General features: G+C 44.3%; 1 protein-coding gene across 3 annotated transcripts in view; it reads left to right on the forward strand.

Annotated features, from left to right (window-relative positions):
- The window catches only part of INVS (inversin), a 148473-nt gene that overhangs the window by 112181 nt on the left and 20205 nt on the right, over nt 1–16087 (forward strand). For all 3 annotated transcript variants that reach the window (XM_026506130.4, XM_057313622.1, XM_057313623.1), the window contains one exon: nt 6571–6842. In XM_026506130.4, coding sequence (XP_026361915.2) covers nt 6571–6842 — 272 coding nt within the window. The remainder of the gene's footprint in view (nt 1–6570; nt 6843–16087) is intronic.

Consider the following 16087-nt stretch of genomic DNA (forward strand, 5'->3'; position numbering starts at 1 on the left):
CTCTCTCTTGCTCACTGTCTCTCTCAAATAAATAAATAAAATCTTTAAAAAAATAATAAAATGGCTCTCACAGAAAAGGGAGTTGTGTGGTTTCATCAATGAGCATTTCTGAAAATATCATCAGGCCAGCCCTTCAGCTCTCAGACTGCACCATACTCATGCCAAACACTAATTTCTTCACTTCTAACCAGATCCTGTCACAGGGAAGCTTTATCTTAAGAGCTTTATATAAAAGTAATAGTGATCAATTATATTTATATAGTGCTTTATAGCTTACAAAGTTCTTATGTGTTAGTTCATTCAATCCACCCAATCATTCGGTAAGGTAGACAGGGCAGCTATCCTTAATCTCATTTCGCAGATGGGGTTTCACAGAGGTTAACGTTCCTGAAACCACAGCCAGTAAAGGAGAAAGACGGTCTGTGATTCTCAGCCCTGCCCTAAGCCAGGGTTCCAACCAGCCACACTTAGGCTGGAGGCTGTCTCCAGCTGCTAGTGCCCAGCTTGATAGGCCAGCATGGAACAGCCCTGCTTCTTTTTAAAAATTTTTTACTTTCTTTTACTTCTACACGTTAGTGTAACCAGAACCGGGCCCTTACTCAGGTCTTCTCTCACCCCAGCGCTTGTTCGGTTGTTCCAGTATCGTTTCCAGGAATTGTTGAAAGAGTGGTGTCAAGCCCCCATCATCCATTCCGCAACACAGTTTAGTAGAAGATCCTCCTATTACTCTCCAAGTTAACTAACATGGCAAAGCACACCATGTTCCTCCAAACTTTTTGAGAAAAGTAAGAATATTAGTTGGTTCCAAGCCTACACCAAGACTATACACAAGAATGTCATTAGGGCGAAGCCCCATTGAATTGGTACAACAGGACCTGGTAAGTAGACATCCCCTTTCTGTGAGAGCCATTTTAATCCCATCTTTCGAACGTCTCTGAGGTCCTGCCTGCATAGCAATGGCGGCTGGAATGCTCCACTGCAAAGGGGAAGAGCCTGCTGCTTTTTGCAGTCTCTGACAATTTTTTCTTGTTGCAACTGGGCAAATACAACTCTCTGTGGAAGCCACATTGGAGAGTAGAAAACAGCATCGCCTTCCAGGACTCACACTGTCCAGGCCCAGAGGTGGGTCTGTGAACATTGTGCAAACGAACACACCCCAGTCCTGAGATGCTGAAGACATCAGACGTTCGAGTCATTTAAGTTATGGCCCTTGGTCTGACTCTCTGCCCATCAAGCAACGTTTTTTTTTTTTTTAAGATTTTATTTATTTTTTATGAGAGAGAGAGAGAGAGAGCACGAGCAGTGGGGAGGGGCAAAGGGAAGAGCAGACTCCCTGCTGAGCAGGGAGCCGGACACGGGACTCAATCCCAGGATCCTGGGATCATGACCAAAGCCAGACGCCTAACCAACTGAGCCACCCAGGTGTCCCCGAGCAATCTTTTGATCACTGCCTTTCTTTCTTTCTTTCTTTCTTTCTTTCTTTCTTTCTTTCTTTCTTTCTTTTCTTTTCTTTTCTTTTCTTTCTTTCTATCTTTTTTTTAAAGATTTTATCCATTTGTTTGACAGAGAGAGAGACAGCGAGAGAGGGAACACGAGCAGGGGGAGTGGGAGAGGGAGAAGCAGGCTTCCTGCTGAGCAGGGAGCCCGATGCGGGGGTTCATGACCCAAGCCAAAGGCAGACTCTTAAAGACTGAGCCCCCCAAGCGCCCCCATCACTGAGTTTCTTCTTGGCCCATTTCTGCGGTTGTCATCTAGGCTGCTCATTTGTAGAAATCCCCATCCACGGGATTCAGGTCTGGTTTGGGGGGACTCCAGGCCATGTTGCTGCCTCCCAGTGGCCCTTCGGAGATCTGCAGGAGCAATGTGGCCCTTACATCTTTTCTCCCCAGGGTGACACACCCGGTTCCTCAGCCCACAGTTTGGAGACTCTTTGCTCTGTGATGCACAGGACCTGAAACAGACATTGTCAAGGATCTCATCATCTTCAGTTGACTTTCTCGCTTTTTTATACTGTGAGCCTCTGCGGAGCTGCAAACATTGCTCCAGAAAAGGCAGTACAAACCAGACTAATTGGCAGCCCATTGAAAACTGTTATCTGGTCAATTTCCCATAAGATAATAGGAAAAAAGAGAGGACAAGGCAGGACTATTTTATGCATTAAGATTCTGCCATGTTAGTAAATTTCCTGCTAAAATGTTATTTGCTGTGCATAGACAGGACTTTTTTTCTCTTTAATTTTTCATATAAACTAGAATAGCATTGGTTCTTTCTCTGGTATTTGTTTCCAAACTTGTCGAAAATAGGTCAAGTTTATAACATAACCCCCATGAAGATTACTAGATCTTCGACATTCTGTAATAAATTAGTTGGAGGAAAAAACACTTAAATTTCAGGACAATTACTGCGTCTGAGAGTTTAGAACTAAAAGCTACATCCAAAGCTAGTTCGAAATGCTGTTAATGGCTCCTCTGATGTGATATTAGCAGTTTCTTCGTATGACCCAATTCATTCTTTTTTTTTTTTTTTTTTTGAGAAGTGGAGGTGGGGGTGGGGAAGGGGCAGAGGAAGAGAGAGAATCTCAAGCAAGCTGCATACCCAGCACGGAGCCCTGTGCGGGGCTCCATCTCACCACCCTGAGATCATGACCCGAGCTGAAATCAAGAGTCAGGCACTTAACTGACCGAGCCAACCAGACATCGTGACCCAAGTCATTTTTTTAAATGATAGAAAAAGACTAAGTGAAATTTTAACAAAACAACACTGTCACTGAGGGAAGGGTGAAGAGCTGAGGTCTAGCTCAGCTGTCTGTATTTTATCATCTCTAAGTCACCTATCTATCCGCCTCAGTTTCCTTATCTACCAAATAAAAGTGAGATTCCTCCTAACTCAGACCACGAGCAGAGGAGCTGGACCTTATTCCCCAGGGACACATACACATAGGCTCATGTTCTGCTCTTGGGATGTAGCCTCTGTGTGTGTGTGTGTGTGTGTGTGTGTGTGTGTGTGTGTGTGGCATGTGTTGCTTCTGTTGCTTTTGTTTCAAGGCAGCAATATGTAGATAGGATGCAGGTTATGCGTAGTCCCGGTTCTGATCCCACCCGCTTTTCCACAACGATCACTACTTGCACATTAAGAGCCACAGCTCTAGAGAACTGCACAGTTGTGGGCCATGGGCCACCTGGAAGATTTTTTTAAATGCATTAGTTTGTTTAAAGATTAATCTATTTCTATGCACAAACTGAGGGTCTAATGATATATTCTGATAATTACATTCTTCCTTCCAAATCTGCTTTACTGAGTTCTACCAAAATGAAAAAGACCAAAAACCCTTCCTGCAAACCTTCCCATCCAAAAATGTCTTCGGAAGACGGAGCCCCCTTGCTCTGTGGACACCCTGATCACTCTGTAAGGCCGGATGCCCTGTTTGTCCTGTGGCTGCCTCCGTTCGAGGCCCAGAAAGGTCTGCAGCAACAGGGTTTGCCCAGGACCTGATTGTAAGCAGCTTCTTGGGATTGAAAAGGAAAGCTGTTTGGGTTCCCTAAAGAAAGAGAAATGACCACTCGAATAACAAAGTCTAGTTTATCACCTCCGAGCCCTGCTTAACAGCAGTGAGACCCACGTAGATGCCAAGCCAGACAGCCGCACGTGTGTGTCTGCCTAAAGGACCAATATTCTGTTAGAGCAGTTCTCTTCATCGGTGCTCGTAAAAAGAGCAGCCGTCCCCCTGCCTGCCAGGAGCAAGGCTGTTCCATCAATTAGTGGCACTTCAGCCACCCAGATGCTTCCACCTTCTTCTGAAAAGCAGCCTTCTCCCAGACAGCTCCCGCTGAAACGGCACCTGCTAGCCTCATGTGACTCTCAGGCACTGATGATGACAGGCTGTCCGGCTGGCCTGCCAACTGCAGTGCTGCACGCTCAGGTGTCAGCCTCGGCGAAGCGTGTAACAAAACCAGAGTCAGATGAAAACATCAGAGCTCTCCAGGAGTTAGCACAACGCATCTGGCTGGCATTGGGACTTAGTGGGAAATGAAGAGATAAGCAAGCTTGGGCCCAGATCAGGAGCTTCCCCACGGGACAAAAAACCTTCAGAAGGGGACGTTAAGTGGACAAGGCTTTATATCAAAGTGTAAGCCAGGTATCTGTCATCTGGGTCTTCTCTGTCCCTTGACATCTAAATAAACAGTGCCTCAAATCGCACAGCCAGTGGAAATCTGAATCCTGTGACTTCTTGGAGGCTTAGGGTCTCTGTCTCACGCTTGTTTCTTGCTTCAGTGTCTGGTGTCTTCGCTCTGCAGCTTGTCAGGTTGCTTATAAACAAGCACGTGGGAGCCTGGTAGACCTTTCCAAAAGTCGGCGTCATTGAGGAGCATCGTATTTCATATCCCATCATGAGAGTTAACGGTCGTATGAGGGGCTTGGGTGGCTCAGTCGGTTAAGCATCCAACTCAGTTTCGGCTCAGGTCATGGTCTTGGGGTTTTGAGATCTAGCCCCTCGTTTGGGGTTGGAGCCTGCTTAAGATTCTCTCTCTCCTTCTCCCTCTGCACCCCTCCCTCCCTGCACCCAGTCTCTCTAAAACAAAAAAACAGCCCATATGAAACTTTTCTGTTGTCTTAAGCCTTGCTACTCAAGGTGTGGTTCAGAGGCCCAGCAACACCTGTCACCTGGGTGCTTGCTAGAAATGCAGAATCTTGAGCCCCACCCCAGGCTTGCTAAATCAGAATCTAGATTTTCGCGAGATCTCAGGAGACTCTGTTCGTTAAAGCGTGAGGAGCGCAGAGCTAAAGTGCTTCCCATCAGCTCCCCGTGGAGGGTTCTCTTTGGCCAGGCCCTCGCTGTCCACAATACCCAGCCCTTCACCCTCTTCTCCTTCCCCCTCCTTTCTCTCTCTCTGGTTCTTCTATCTCCTCCCTCCCTGTCAGGAGCTTCAAGCACATTCTCCTTTTGTCAGGAACAGCCCTCCCCCAGAGCCTCAGAGCCAATCGCCAGCGAGGCCTGCAAGTCTCACCTGCTACCCGCCTTCCATTCTGTTCCCAAGCTGATTAAAATATTTTTCTAAACAAGGTCCCTCTCCCCCAAGAGGGACTCTGATACCAGCTATTACGATAGAAGAAACCTATCTCATTACAAAAGATACCCCAGATTTTATAAAGACATCTGGCTTCCAAACAGACCCCTAAATCAATTCCAGGTTATAAACTATCATACAAGTGTTAGACCTGGGGAAACTGAGTCTCCAACAGGAAAGTGACTGGCTCAATATCATTTTGAAGTTATTTGCAGGGGCAGGACTAGATAAGTTCTTATCCTTCCCAGTGTGAGCTTGTCTCCACTACGGCCCTAATCATTCTACTTTAACCCGAACCTTCATGTGGCCACCTGATTCTCTTCTTGCGCAGTAACTGGGTTGTGGGAACCGCACGTATGCGTGGGGCGCCTGCTGTGTATAGCAAGCACTGTTCGAAGATGAGAAGAGGCAAAACAGCCCCCATGTTCCCCCGCCCTGCACCTTTGCCCAAACTGCTCCCTGCACTGAAGTCCTCATTCCCACCGCACCTGCCTGGCAAACGTCTCCACATCTTTGAGAATCAGCAGCTGGGAGCTTCTGGACTCCTCCGGACAAAATCAATCACTCCCCCCTCTCTGCCAGCTCACTAGTGTAACATTCCTCCTATCATTTGTTGGGTCCTTTTCTCCCGGCTGTCTCCTCTGAAATCTAGTTTCCTCCAGGGAGGGGTGTACTCTGTGGCCTGCGGTGCCCAGCACAGGAGAAGCTCAGTAAATGTTCTTTCTCTACCCCCCTTTCCTGTCCCTTGGCAATCCCTAGCAAGTAATGCTATTGGTCAAACAGATCTCGTCCTGAACTCAGCCCCGTCGTCCTCAAGCAACTTGCCGCTTTCTGGACCTCGGCCGCCTCAGACCCATCCTCCTCCTCACACTGCCACTCATTCCTCGGCCTGGCCTCTCCTGGCCAGCCCCCTTCTAGTCGGTTGCCCTCCACAGCCTCACCACTAGGACTTGTGTATGACCTTTTGAAAATCATCCTGTCTTCTAGACCTCATCTGCAAAATGAGTGGGTTGGCCTCATGAGCCGTGTTGCGACTCACAGGCGTGTTATCATCTGTTGTGAGGTGTTTTGTAACTGTTTCATATAATCATGAGGCTTGCCAGTGGTCTTTTTTAATATCTAGGGAAGATTAAAGGTTGTCCGTGTGGCTGGCATGCTCAGTCGCATTCTGATGTGCTTTCTGGAACAGGAGGAAAAGGCATGTAGTTGCAGGGCTCCCACACAAGCTTGAGCGCACACACCGTAGGATTGTGTCCTGTCTCACAAACACAGTTTTCCATCACGTGTGCCCCAGCTGGGCAAAGTCTGATCTATAACATTCTTTTCAGCTCCGTCATCTTCTGAGCTATAAGCTCTGGGGAAAAGACCAAAAATTGTGACACTGTGGAAACTGTGCATTGCCAAGCCCTTCCTGTGCTGTGGTAGCCCCTCGGAAAGCTCGGGAACGTTTGAATGGGTAACGCTCTGTTAATGTTTTCCTCTGCCTCATCGGCTTTGCTTCCAGGAAGCGAGAGGAAGAAAACAAACGAAGGGAGGCAGAACAGCAGAAGGGAAGGCTGAGCCCAGAGTCCTGCAGACCCCAAGCCCTTCCCTGTCTGCCCGACACCCAGGCTGAGCCCCGCAGGCAGAGCCGGGCCCCCAGCAAGCAGCCTCCCAGCAGCGACGCAGCCCAGGACCCTGAGGGGAGAGCCTGTCGAGGGTCTCCAGGCAGAGCCCCCCAGAGGGAGCAGCATCTTTCCCCAGATGTGCAGGGAACAGACCCCAGAAAGCCAAACGGTAGGTGCATTGCCTTTGTTACCTGATGCCAACCCATGGACTGTGGGCTCTCTTGATGGGTGTGTTTAGTCCATTTACATTTAAGGTAATCATGTCAGCACTGAAGACCGCCATTTTATCATTTATTTTCTATTTATTTCCTCTGGTTGTCATCCCTGTTATTTCTTTTTTCCCCTTCCTGTAGGGTACTTGAACATCTTTTAGGATTCCATCTTGATTGACTGATTGTGGTTTTGAGTATTTGTCTTTCTACAGTTCTTGTGATGGTTGCTCTGAGTATTACCATATACTTCAATGTATAATGTATATATAAGTTATAAGGGACTCATAACCAGTACCAGCATTTTACCACTTTGAGTGAAATGTGGAAACCTCACTTCCATTTAGATACCTTGACCTTCCCCATTTTTAAATGTCATTGATTGGGTACCAGATGGTATTATAATTTTTGTTTCGATCATCAAATAAAATTTATAAAAACCACGAGGAAGAGGATAGTCTCTAAGGTACCCATAGTTCTCCCTTTTTGTTGTTTCATCTTCCTTCCCAGTGCACCAGATTCCTTCTTTTATCATTTCCTTTGTGTTTGAAGAACGTTCTTTGGACAGTATTTAAGGGTAGCTCCACTAGCAACAAATTCTTTAAGTCTTCCTTTGAGAATGTCTTGATTCCATTCCTGAAGAGTTGATAAACCAGATCTAGAGTGGACACTTGTCAGGTCTCCCCTTCCCACACTTGAAAGAGGCTGTGCCACTTCCGGCTTCCATGGTTTCAGACAAGAAAGCCACTGTCAGTCAGACTGGAGTTCCTCGGTAATGTTTCTACGTAGCATGTCACTGCTGTCTGGCTGCTTTCAAGATTTTTCTTTATCTTTAGTTTTCAGTAGTTTAACGTGATATGTCTTGGTATGGATTCTTGGAGTTTTTCCTGTTTGGATTTTGCTTAGTATGTTGGGGATCCCCAAACTCCCGCCCCCCAAACTTTAGTAATTTGCTAAGAGAAATACAAGACCCAGCATATATTTGTACTCGCAGCGAGGATCTTTTACAACAAAGGGATGCAAGTCAAGATCAACAAAGGGAGAAGGCACGTGGAGCAAAGTCTGGAAGCAACCAGGTGCAAATTTCCAAGAGTCTTCTCCCAGTGGAATCACACAAGACATGATTAATTCCTCCAGCAATGAACTGTAACAACCAGTTAGCCTTTTGCCTACCAGGAAAACACACCTAAACTTAGGACTCCAGGGTTTTTACTCGGCCAGTTACATAGGCACCTTCTGCCTCTAGCATATCCCACAACTCCAGACTCCCAGCAGGAAAACTGGTATTCTGCATAAATTGTATTATTTGCCCAAAGCAATTTAAGCATATTGAGCCATTCTTATAAATTAAGGAACTGTGAGAACCCTCCAGAAATCTAAGTGCAAATGCCAACATAGTGAAAAAGGCAAATAATGTCTTAGTATTATTATAAAAATAGTTTTGACCTTGTGGACCCCAGAAAGTCTATGAAGTCTCATGGTGACCCAATTCAGGGCTTGGACAATTCATTCTATCTCTCTGAACCTTAATTTCCTTAGCTATAAAATGGGGTGAGGGGGAGGAATACTCAAAAAACAGCAAATGAACAAACAAGAAAAGCAGACATAGACTCATAAAGACGGAGAACAAACTGACGGTTGCCAGAGAGGAGGGAATGGGGCAATGGGCGGAATGGGTGAAGGGGTTTTGGAAGTATGGGCTTCCAGTTATGGAATGAACAAGGCATGAGGAAGAAAGGTATAGCATAGGAAATATAGTCAATGGTATTATGATCGTGCCTATGATGACAGATGGCAGCTATAGTTGTGGTGGGCACAGCATAACAAAATTGCTATCTCTCTGCTTTGGGTGGCTCAGGCTGCTGTGGGAAAATGCCCTTGAAGTTCTTAGAAGTTCTTTTGTTTAGCTTACAGTGCCTTACTTACAGTGTACCATCTTAGATATTTTTGAGGTCTTAATAAAGGGCTGTGCAGTAATACTCCTGATTTGAGCTTTATCCTCAAGTCATATTTTACTAAGAGATTCTTTCATTGGCTGGAAAGAATGAATATGTGAAACAGCTTTCTTTTCTAACCTGGCACATTTTAGGCTCTTTTCATTTCCTCTAGATTCTGCTTTCAATCTGAGCAGTTCTTTCCTAATTTTATTTCTTTCTTCCCACACATTATCACATCCAGCTAAAAAAAGCCAGTTGATATTGTCTTCAGTAATTGCCCCTGGAAATCTCCTAATCCATATCTACAAATTCATTGGATATGTTTTCTGTCTTCTTAGTTATTGCAGGTAATTTTTGCCCACTTTGCCAATTATTCTGCCACTGAATAATACAGTTCACCATTCTCCAAACTCCAAGAGCAATTTCCTGTCTGCTCTCTCAGCATTTGGTAATAGTCTCTTCACTGCCTTCCCAGCTTCTGTTCACTAAGCAGTCCCTAAGTCAACGCTATGGGTTTTTGTTAGGTCAGCACCTCTCTTTTTAGCTACTGGTTTCTGTGGTGTTTATCTCTAGTGACGTAACAAACTACCCCCAAGACTAAGTGGCTTAAAACAACAACGACTTCTTATTTCTCACAATTCTGTGGGTTGTCTGAGCAGTTCCTCTCCTGGGCCACTTGGGCTCACCCATGTGGCTGGTGGAAGGTTGGCTGGACCAGAAAGTCCAAGATGGCTTCTTTGACCCGTGTGGCCATCGGTGCTGGCTGTTGGCTGAGGTGTCTCAGATCTCATCTACATGACCTTGCATCCTCCAGTTGGTGAGATCATCTTCCTTGCATGTCGTTCTAAGGGCAGTGCTCTGAGAGAGAGAAGCCAGAAGTGACAAGCTGTCCTGAGGCCTAGTCTCCAAAACGTTCCTATCACTTGTACCTCATTCTGTTGACCAGAGCAGTTCACAAGGCCAGTCCAGATTCAGGGGGGCAGAGACATAGACTCCTCCTCTGGTTTGAAGATGTTGCAAAAGCACATTTCAAAAGTGAGTGCATACTGGGATGGAAAGCGTCTTTGGCCATTAAACAATGTATCACAAGGAGCAATGTGTCTCTTACTTCTGTGTGGAGCACCAAACAGGGCGTCTGGCATGTAAGAGACATCATAAATATTTGTTGAACATATAGCTGTATGGTACTAGCTAGGTGCCTGAGATTCAGACACGGAAGATAGATTATTAAACATGACATGAGGGGCCCCTGGGTGGCGCAGTCCACTAAGCGTCCAACTCTTGGTTTCAATTCAGGTCATGATCTCCGGGTCTTGAGATCAAGCCCGGAGTGGGGCTCTGAGCTCAGTAAGGAGTCTGCTAAAGTTTCTCTCTCCCTTTCCCTCTGCCCTTCCCCGTGCTTGCTCTCCCTCTCTCTCTAAAATCAATCAGTCAATCTTTAAAAAAAACAAACCTGAGAAGTACTCATAGGGTATGCTCGTGTTCTCTGTAGCAGAGTTCCATTTTATGGCAACGCTTCGCTTCTACTCAGTTCACTAAATCACTCATGCATGCGTTCAATCAACAGTTTTTGAGCCCACACCGTGTACCAGGCCTACTTAACTATAATTAGGGCTAAGGACCGTACCATCAGCAGCCTTCTTACAACAGTAAGCAGAAAATTGGTTACACAGGTAAATACTTCTTGACCTGACTCCTCTTAGAAAGCACCCATTAAAAGTTTGATGGGTTTGGGGCTTACTGTGTACCACAAGAATTATACTTAATCCCTGAAAGTTTCACATGGACACTGTTTTCCCCCTAATCCAGTGCTCTACAGAACAGAGAGAAGGGGGAGCACAGTTATTTCAGACTCCTTACAAGTACTGAGGGTAATTGTGCTTCCTCTTATTATAAAACACCTTGGGACTATTTTTTTTTTTTTTTTGAGAGGAGAGAGTGCTTAGGTGGGGGGCAGAGAGGGAGAGAATCTTAAGCAGGCTCCATGTTCGGCATGGACCCCGACTTTGGGCTATATCTCTCAACCCCTGAGATCATGACCTAAGTTGAAATCAAGAGCAGGACACTTAACTGACTGGGCCACCCAGGTGCCCCAAAACGCCTTGCGACATTTATGCCACAGGACCAATCAGATTGACTGTGGACCTGATAATGTTCAGATACAGTCAGTCACCTTACATGCCGAAAAAACCATTAAGTTTCAGTATTTATTTATTTATTTGTTTGTTTATTTATTTATTTAAGATTTTATTTATTTGTCAGAGAGAGAGAGAGAGAGAAAGCACAGCAGGGGGAGCTGCAAGCAGAAGCAGAGGGAGAAGCAGGCTCCCCTGCTCAACAGGGAGCCTGACGTGGAACTCGATCCCAGGACCTTGGGATCATGACCTGAGCTGAAAGCAGACGCTTACCCAACTGAGCCACCAAGGTGACCCACATTAAGTTTCAGTTTTTAATAACCAAACCTTTTGTCCTTTAATTACACTGATACTAGTTAGACTTCCTCTCCTCACTTTTGGTTTAAATAGGTGGTCTAGGACATGGTCTTATAATGATTTTCAAGCCATGTATGGCTCATAAAATGAATTTAGTGGATTGGACCAGGAAAATTTTCATGAAATAGACTATGTTAGAAATTATCAAGGTAGGGGTGCCTGGGAAGCTGAGCCAGTTAAAGTCTTGGGTCCTGGGATGGAGCCCCAAGTCAGGCTCCCTGTTCTGCAGGGAGCCTGCTTCTCCCTCTCCCTCTGCCTGCCACTGCCCCCTGCTTGTGCTCTCTGTCGAATAAGTGATCTTTTTTTAAAAAAATATCAAAGTATATTGCACATAATAAAGGTAATAAATTTTATTGTAGTTGTATGTCTATGCACAGAGGTGTGTGTGTGTGTACATATGTGTGTGTATGTGTGTGTGTGTGTGTACATACATGAATGTGAGTATACTGGGCCACAATGTCAGATTTGTCAAAAATTTGAAAGTCACTATTCTGGAACAGTTCTGCAGCAGGGGAACTCCTCATTCATTTGAAGGCAGGCACCGGTGTCCTAAATAAGGGACCTTTGGGAAGAGCCAGATTCAAACTTTGGGGAAGAGTAAATAGGAGGGAGGCCAATTAGCCTGATTCAGATGTAAGGAAAGGGAGCTTCCAGTTTCATGGGCAGCCTTTGCCCTCATTCACCTGCCTAAGAGGCCAGAGTACAAAGGAAAATAGGGAGATTTTTTAGGAATCAAGACTATCCATTGACTGGAGCTTCTGTAATATAGTCTTGCTGGGAAACCCCAACATAATTGGGCAGAGGGCACCCCGAGCCACTTTCTGTTTGGCCACATAAAGAAGGGTCACAGCTGCTTCAACTGACCAGTGCTCACGCAGTGTAGACCTCAAGGGGTGGGCATCCCAGCAGGAACTCAGAGATGGGAAACTCTTTTTCTCCTTCATCCTATCTCTCAGAAATAGAGCATGTTAGAGCTTGAGCGTGTTTAGAAAGCCTCTAGCACAGCCTTTTCAATACGAGTCAGGAAACGGAGGCCTTGAAAGAGGGGTTTGCCCAACAACATCTCTTAGTAAGTGATTTCTTTCTTCCCTGTCATAGTGATTCTTCCCTTCTTATTTACAATGCGTGCAGAGCATGGTGGCTGAGTGCACGAGCTCTGGAATCAAATAAACTAGGTTCACATTTAGACTCTACCACTTACTACCTATATAATCTTGATCAAGTTACTTAACCTCTTCTAAGCCTCCATTTCTTTATTTGTAAAAAAAAAAAAAGATAATGCCTGTCTTAGAAATTTGTGAACATTAATGAGATAACCCATGAAAAGATCTAAACACAGTCCCTAAAGCACTCTATAAATATGAGCTGTTATTATAACTATCTCCTCGTTATTTCAAGAGGTAGGGAAGGAAGGAGACATAGTATTTAGGAAGATCGCTGTGGCGGAGTGGAGGTGGGTATGGAGGGCCTGCACTAAGACACAGTAGCAGGGTGAGGAGTAAGGGATGGACTGGAGAGGTGCAATTGAGAGCACTTGCTAGCAGATTGCTCGTGGGAGGTGGTGAGATAAAGTTGTCTTTGAGTCAGTGTGGTTTTCAGGAGACTCCAGTGGAGGAGAAACTCACTGTTTTAAGGGCCATCCCTGCTGTTATCTTGTTTCTCACCATATGGGCTGCCAGAACTAGTGGGTATGACTGGTGGGAGTAAGTGGACCCTTATATTTGGTGCGTGTACAATGGCGAACACAGAAAATTCGGTTACCACCTGTATGGCAAAGACCCCCTGAGCTCCTTCCCTTGTTCCAATTACGTGTATTTAATTATTTCCTTATGCCCTCACGTGGATGTCCCAGAGGCATCCCAGACTCAGCCTATCCGAGACAGGGCTGATGGAGATTTTGTGTAAGCCTGCTCTGTGCGCCGATTAACGACGTGCTCACCCGTTCGGACATTCAGCGCGGGGGTAATGATTATTTCCTTTTCCTTTACCGCCCATGCCCAACCCGTCACCAGCTCTTGTCTCACTGACTTCCTGAACATCTTTCAAACCCCTTTTCTCCCTCTCATCCTCCTCCACCGTATAGTCTACCTCACATCTGCTTACCTTTGTCTCTAACTTGGACTGTCCTCCCTGGTCCTAGTGACCTGCTCCGACTCCCCTAATCCAGATTGGTCTCTTCAAAACGAAACCCCGTCGTATCTCACCCCCACTCAGAGCCCTGGAATTCACCACTTCTCCAAAGAACCCTGGTTCCCTTTGTTGAAGAATGGGATTAGAAACCCAAATCCGAGTGCTAGCTGGGCGTATTACTATTGCAGTCCTCTTGCTCCTAAGCCCTTTCAGCAGACAGAGCTAAAAATCATTTACGTCTATTTCTGCATCTGTCTGTGTGTACGTGTATCACACACACACACACACACACACACACACACACACACACCATGAGTTCGTATTCATGATACCTCCAATTCCATTCAACACCGCAGCAATTATTCTGTCTTTTCTCTTTATTTGAAGTGTTTCCTGCAACAGTGGAAGATCTGGCTCCCATCACCTAGGATATATATGCTTATTTGTTCAATCCCGGTATACACAGAAAGCAGTTTCAGAATTGCTAACCCATAGCCCTGTGAGAGACAAACGTACTAACTAGAACACAGTATTCATATCCATTTCTTTTTGTCCTTTTTGTCCTTACATTATTCGGCCAAAATAGGTTTTTACAAAGTTACTTAGGTCCGTTCTTTTCTTCCTCACCTTTTAGTGTGGTTACCTAATTCACTGTAATACAGTTAGGTTTGTTTGTTATTATTTACATTCCATTTTGAGTTCTTTCCCACATCCTAGTGGATTTTAATTGTCGGGTTTTGGTTTGTTTTTTTGTAGCTGGGTATTTTTTATTTAAGCAGAAAATGACATTTTTTCCTAATCACAAAATTGGTTAATGTACAGTACAAAATAATTTTAAAACAGAAAAGAACAAAGAAAAAATAAAAATCCTCCTTAAGATAAGCAACTCTTATCATTTTGGTACAAATCCATCTACTAGAACTTTCCTTTTTTCATTTCCGAAAAGTGTGGGCATCCTGTTTTGAGATCTTCTTATATTATCTACTTGTTTTCAACAAATATGTTAGTAGCGGCTTAGTATTACATCAGGTTATGAATACAGCCTGATTTGTTTAATCATGTCTGTGTTGTTGGACACATGAGCTAAATAACCTTTTCGTGTACATCTCTGATTTTTATGGCTCTTTAAACATCCTGTCAAATTTCATTCCTGGAAGATTGCAGAAATTTATTTCAGCCTTTCAAAAGCAAAAAACCAAAAACTGTCTCCAAACATTTAGGCAAATAGTGATTTTATTGAATCCTAGTTAGCAGGATGGAATTTTGTCATATTTTTACTGGCTCTGTGTATTTATTTTCTGGATTGTTCACTGATGTACTCTGTCAATTTTTACATTGTTTTTTCATTTTCTTAATATTTCTAAAGGCTCAGTATATAATAATAGTAACCTTTGTCTATCATATATAATGAATGTCTTTTTTAAGTTTACCCTTTAATTCTGTTTATTTTTTTCTTTTGAAATTTTTATCCTTGTGTTTTTACCTATAAGAAGAGGTTTTTCCCACTTCAAGATCTAATAAACACATATATTTTCTAATTTTTACTATCTCATATTTAATTTTTTATATAGTGGTACTGGAATCCAATGACTCATTTTTAGCGACTAGGCAGTTGTTCTAGCCTATACATGAAATAATCTGCATGGAATATACAATACTGTACATGGAAACAACCCATATACCTGGAGCTGCAACACTGGCCGTGGGCTTTGTGAATAACGGCTTCGGGAGGGTACAGCATTGCTGTCTGGGTTCACACCCAGGGGCCCTAAGCAGCTCAGCTCCTCACCACAAATTAAAAACGCTATCTTTATTGTATATTTTTATATATGGCTATATTTTTAGCTTTATATTCTTTCTCACTGATCTATCTGTATTAATACCCAAATCACATTATTTTGGTCATTACTAGTTAGTAGTATCTAATATCATCTAGCAGTCCCTTCGTTTTTCCCCCTTTTTTTAATTGGAGTATGTTGACACCCAGTGTTACATTAGTTTCAGGTTTACAACATAGTGATTGGACAATCCTGTACATTATACCGTGCTCACCGTAAGTGCAGCTGCCATCTGTCACCATACACGCTATTATAATAATACTGACTATATTTCCTGTGCTGTAGTTTTCATCCCTGTGACTTACTTATCTTAGAACTGGAAGTTTGTACCTCTTAATTTTTTCCTTTTAATAGAAGTTACTTCTTGGAGCGGTTTTAGGTTTCCAGCACAATTAAGCAGTGAGTGCAGAGTTCCCATCCACTCCCAGCCCCCAACACACACGTACCCCCACTCAACATCCTATTCCAGATTGGTGCCTTTGTTAAAACTGATGAACCTGCATTGATACGTCCTTATCGCACAAAGTCCACAGTTTACATCAGACTTCATGCCTGTGTTGCACATTCTATAGGTTTTGACAAACGTATAATGACTCATATCCACCATTATGGCATCACACAGAAGAGTTTCATTGCCTGTATTAGTCAGGGTTCTCCAGAGAAGCAGAACTAATAGCATATATATAAAAGAGGAGGTTTGTTATAGAAATTGGCTCACTTGATTATGGAGGTTGAGAAGTCCCACGATCTGCTGCCTGCAAGCTGGAGAACCAGGAAAGCTGGCGGTATGATTCAGTGAATCTGAAGG

This window comes from Ursus arctos, unplaced genomic scaffold, assembly GCF_023065955.2.
Source record: "Ursus arctos isolate Adak ecotype North America unplaced genomic scaffold, UrsArc2.0 scaffold_18, whole genome shotgun sequence".
NCBI lineage: Eukaryota > Metazoa > Chordata > Mammalia > Carnivora > Ursidae > Ursus > Ursus arctos.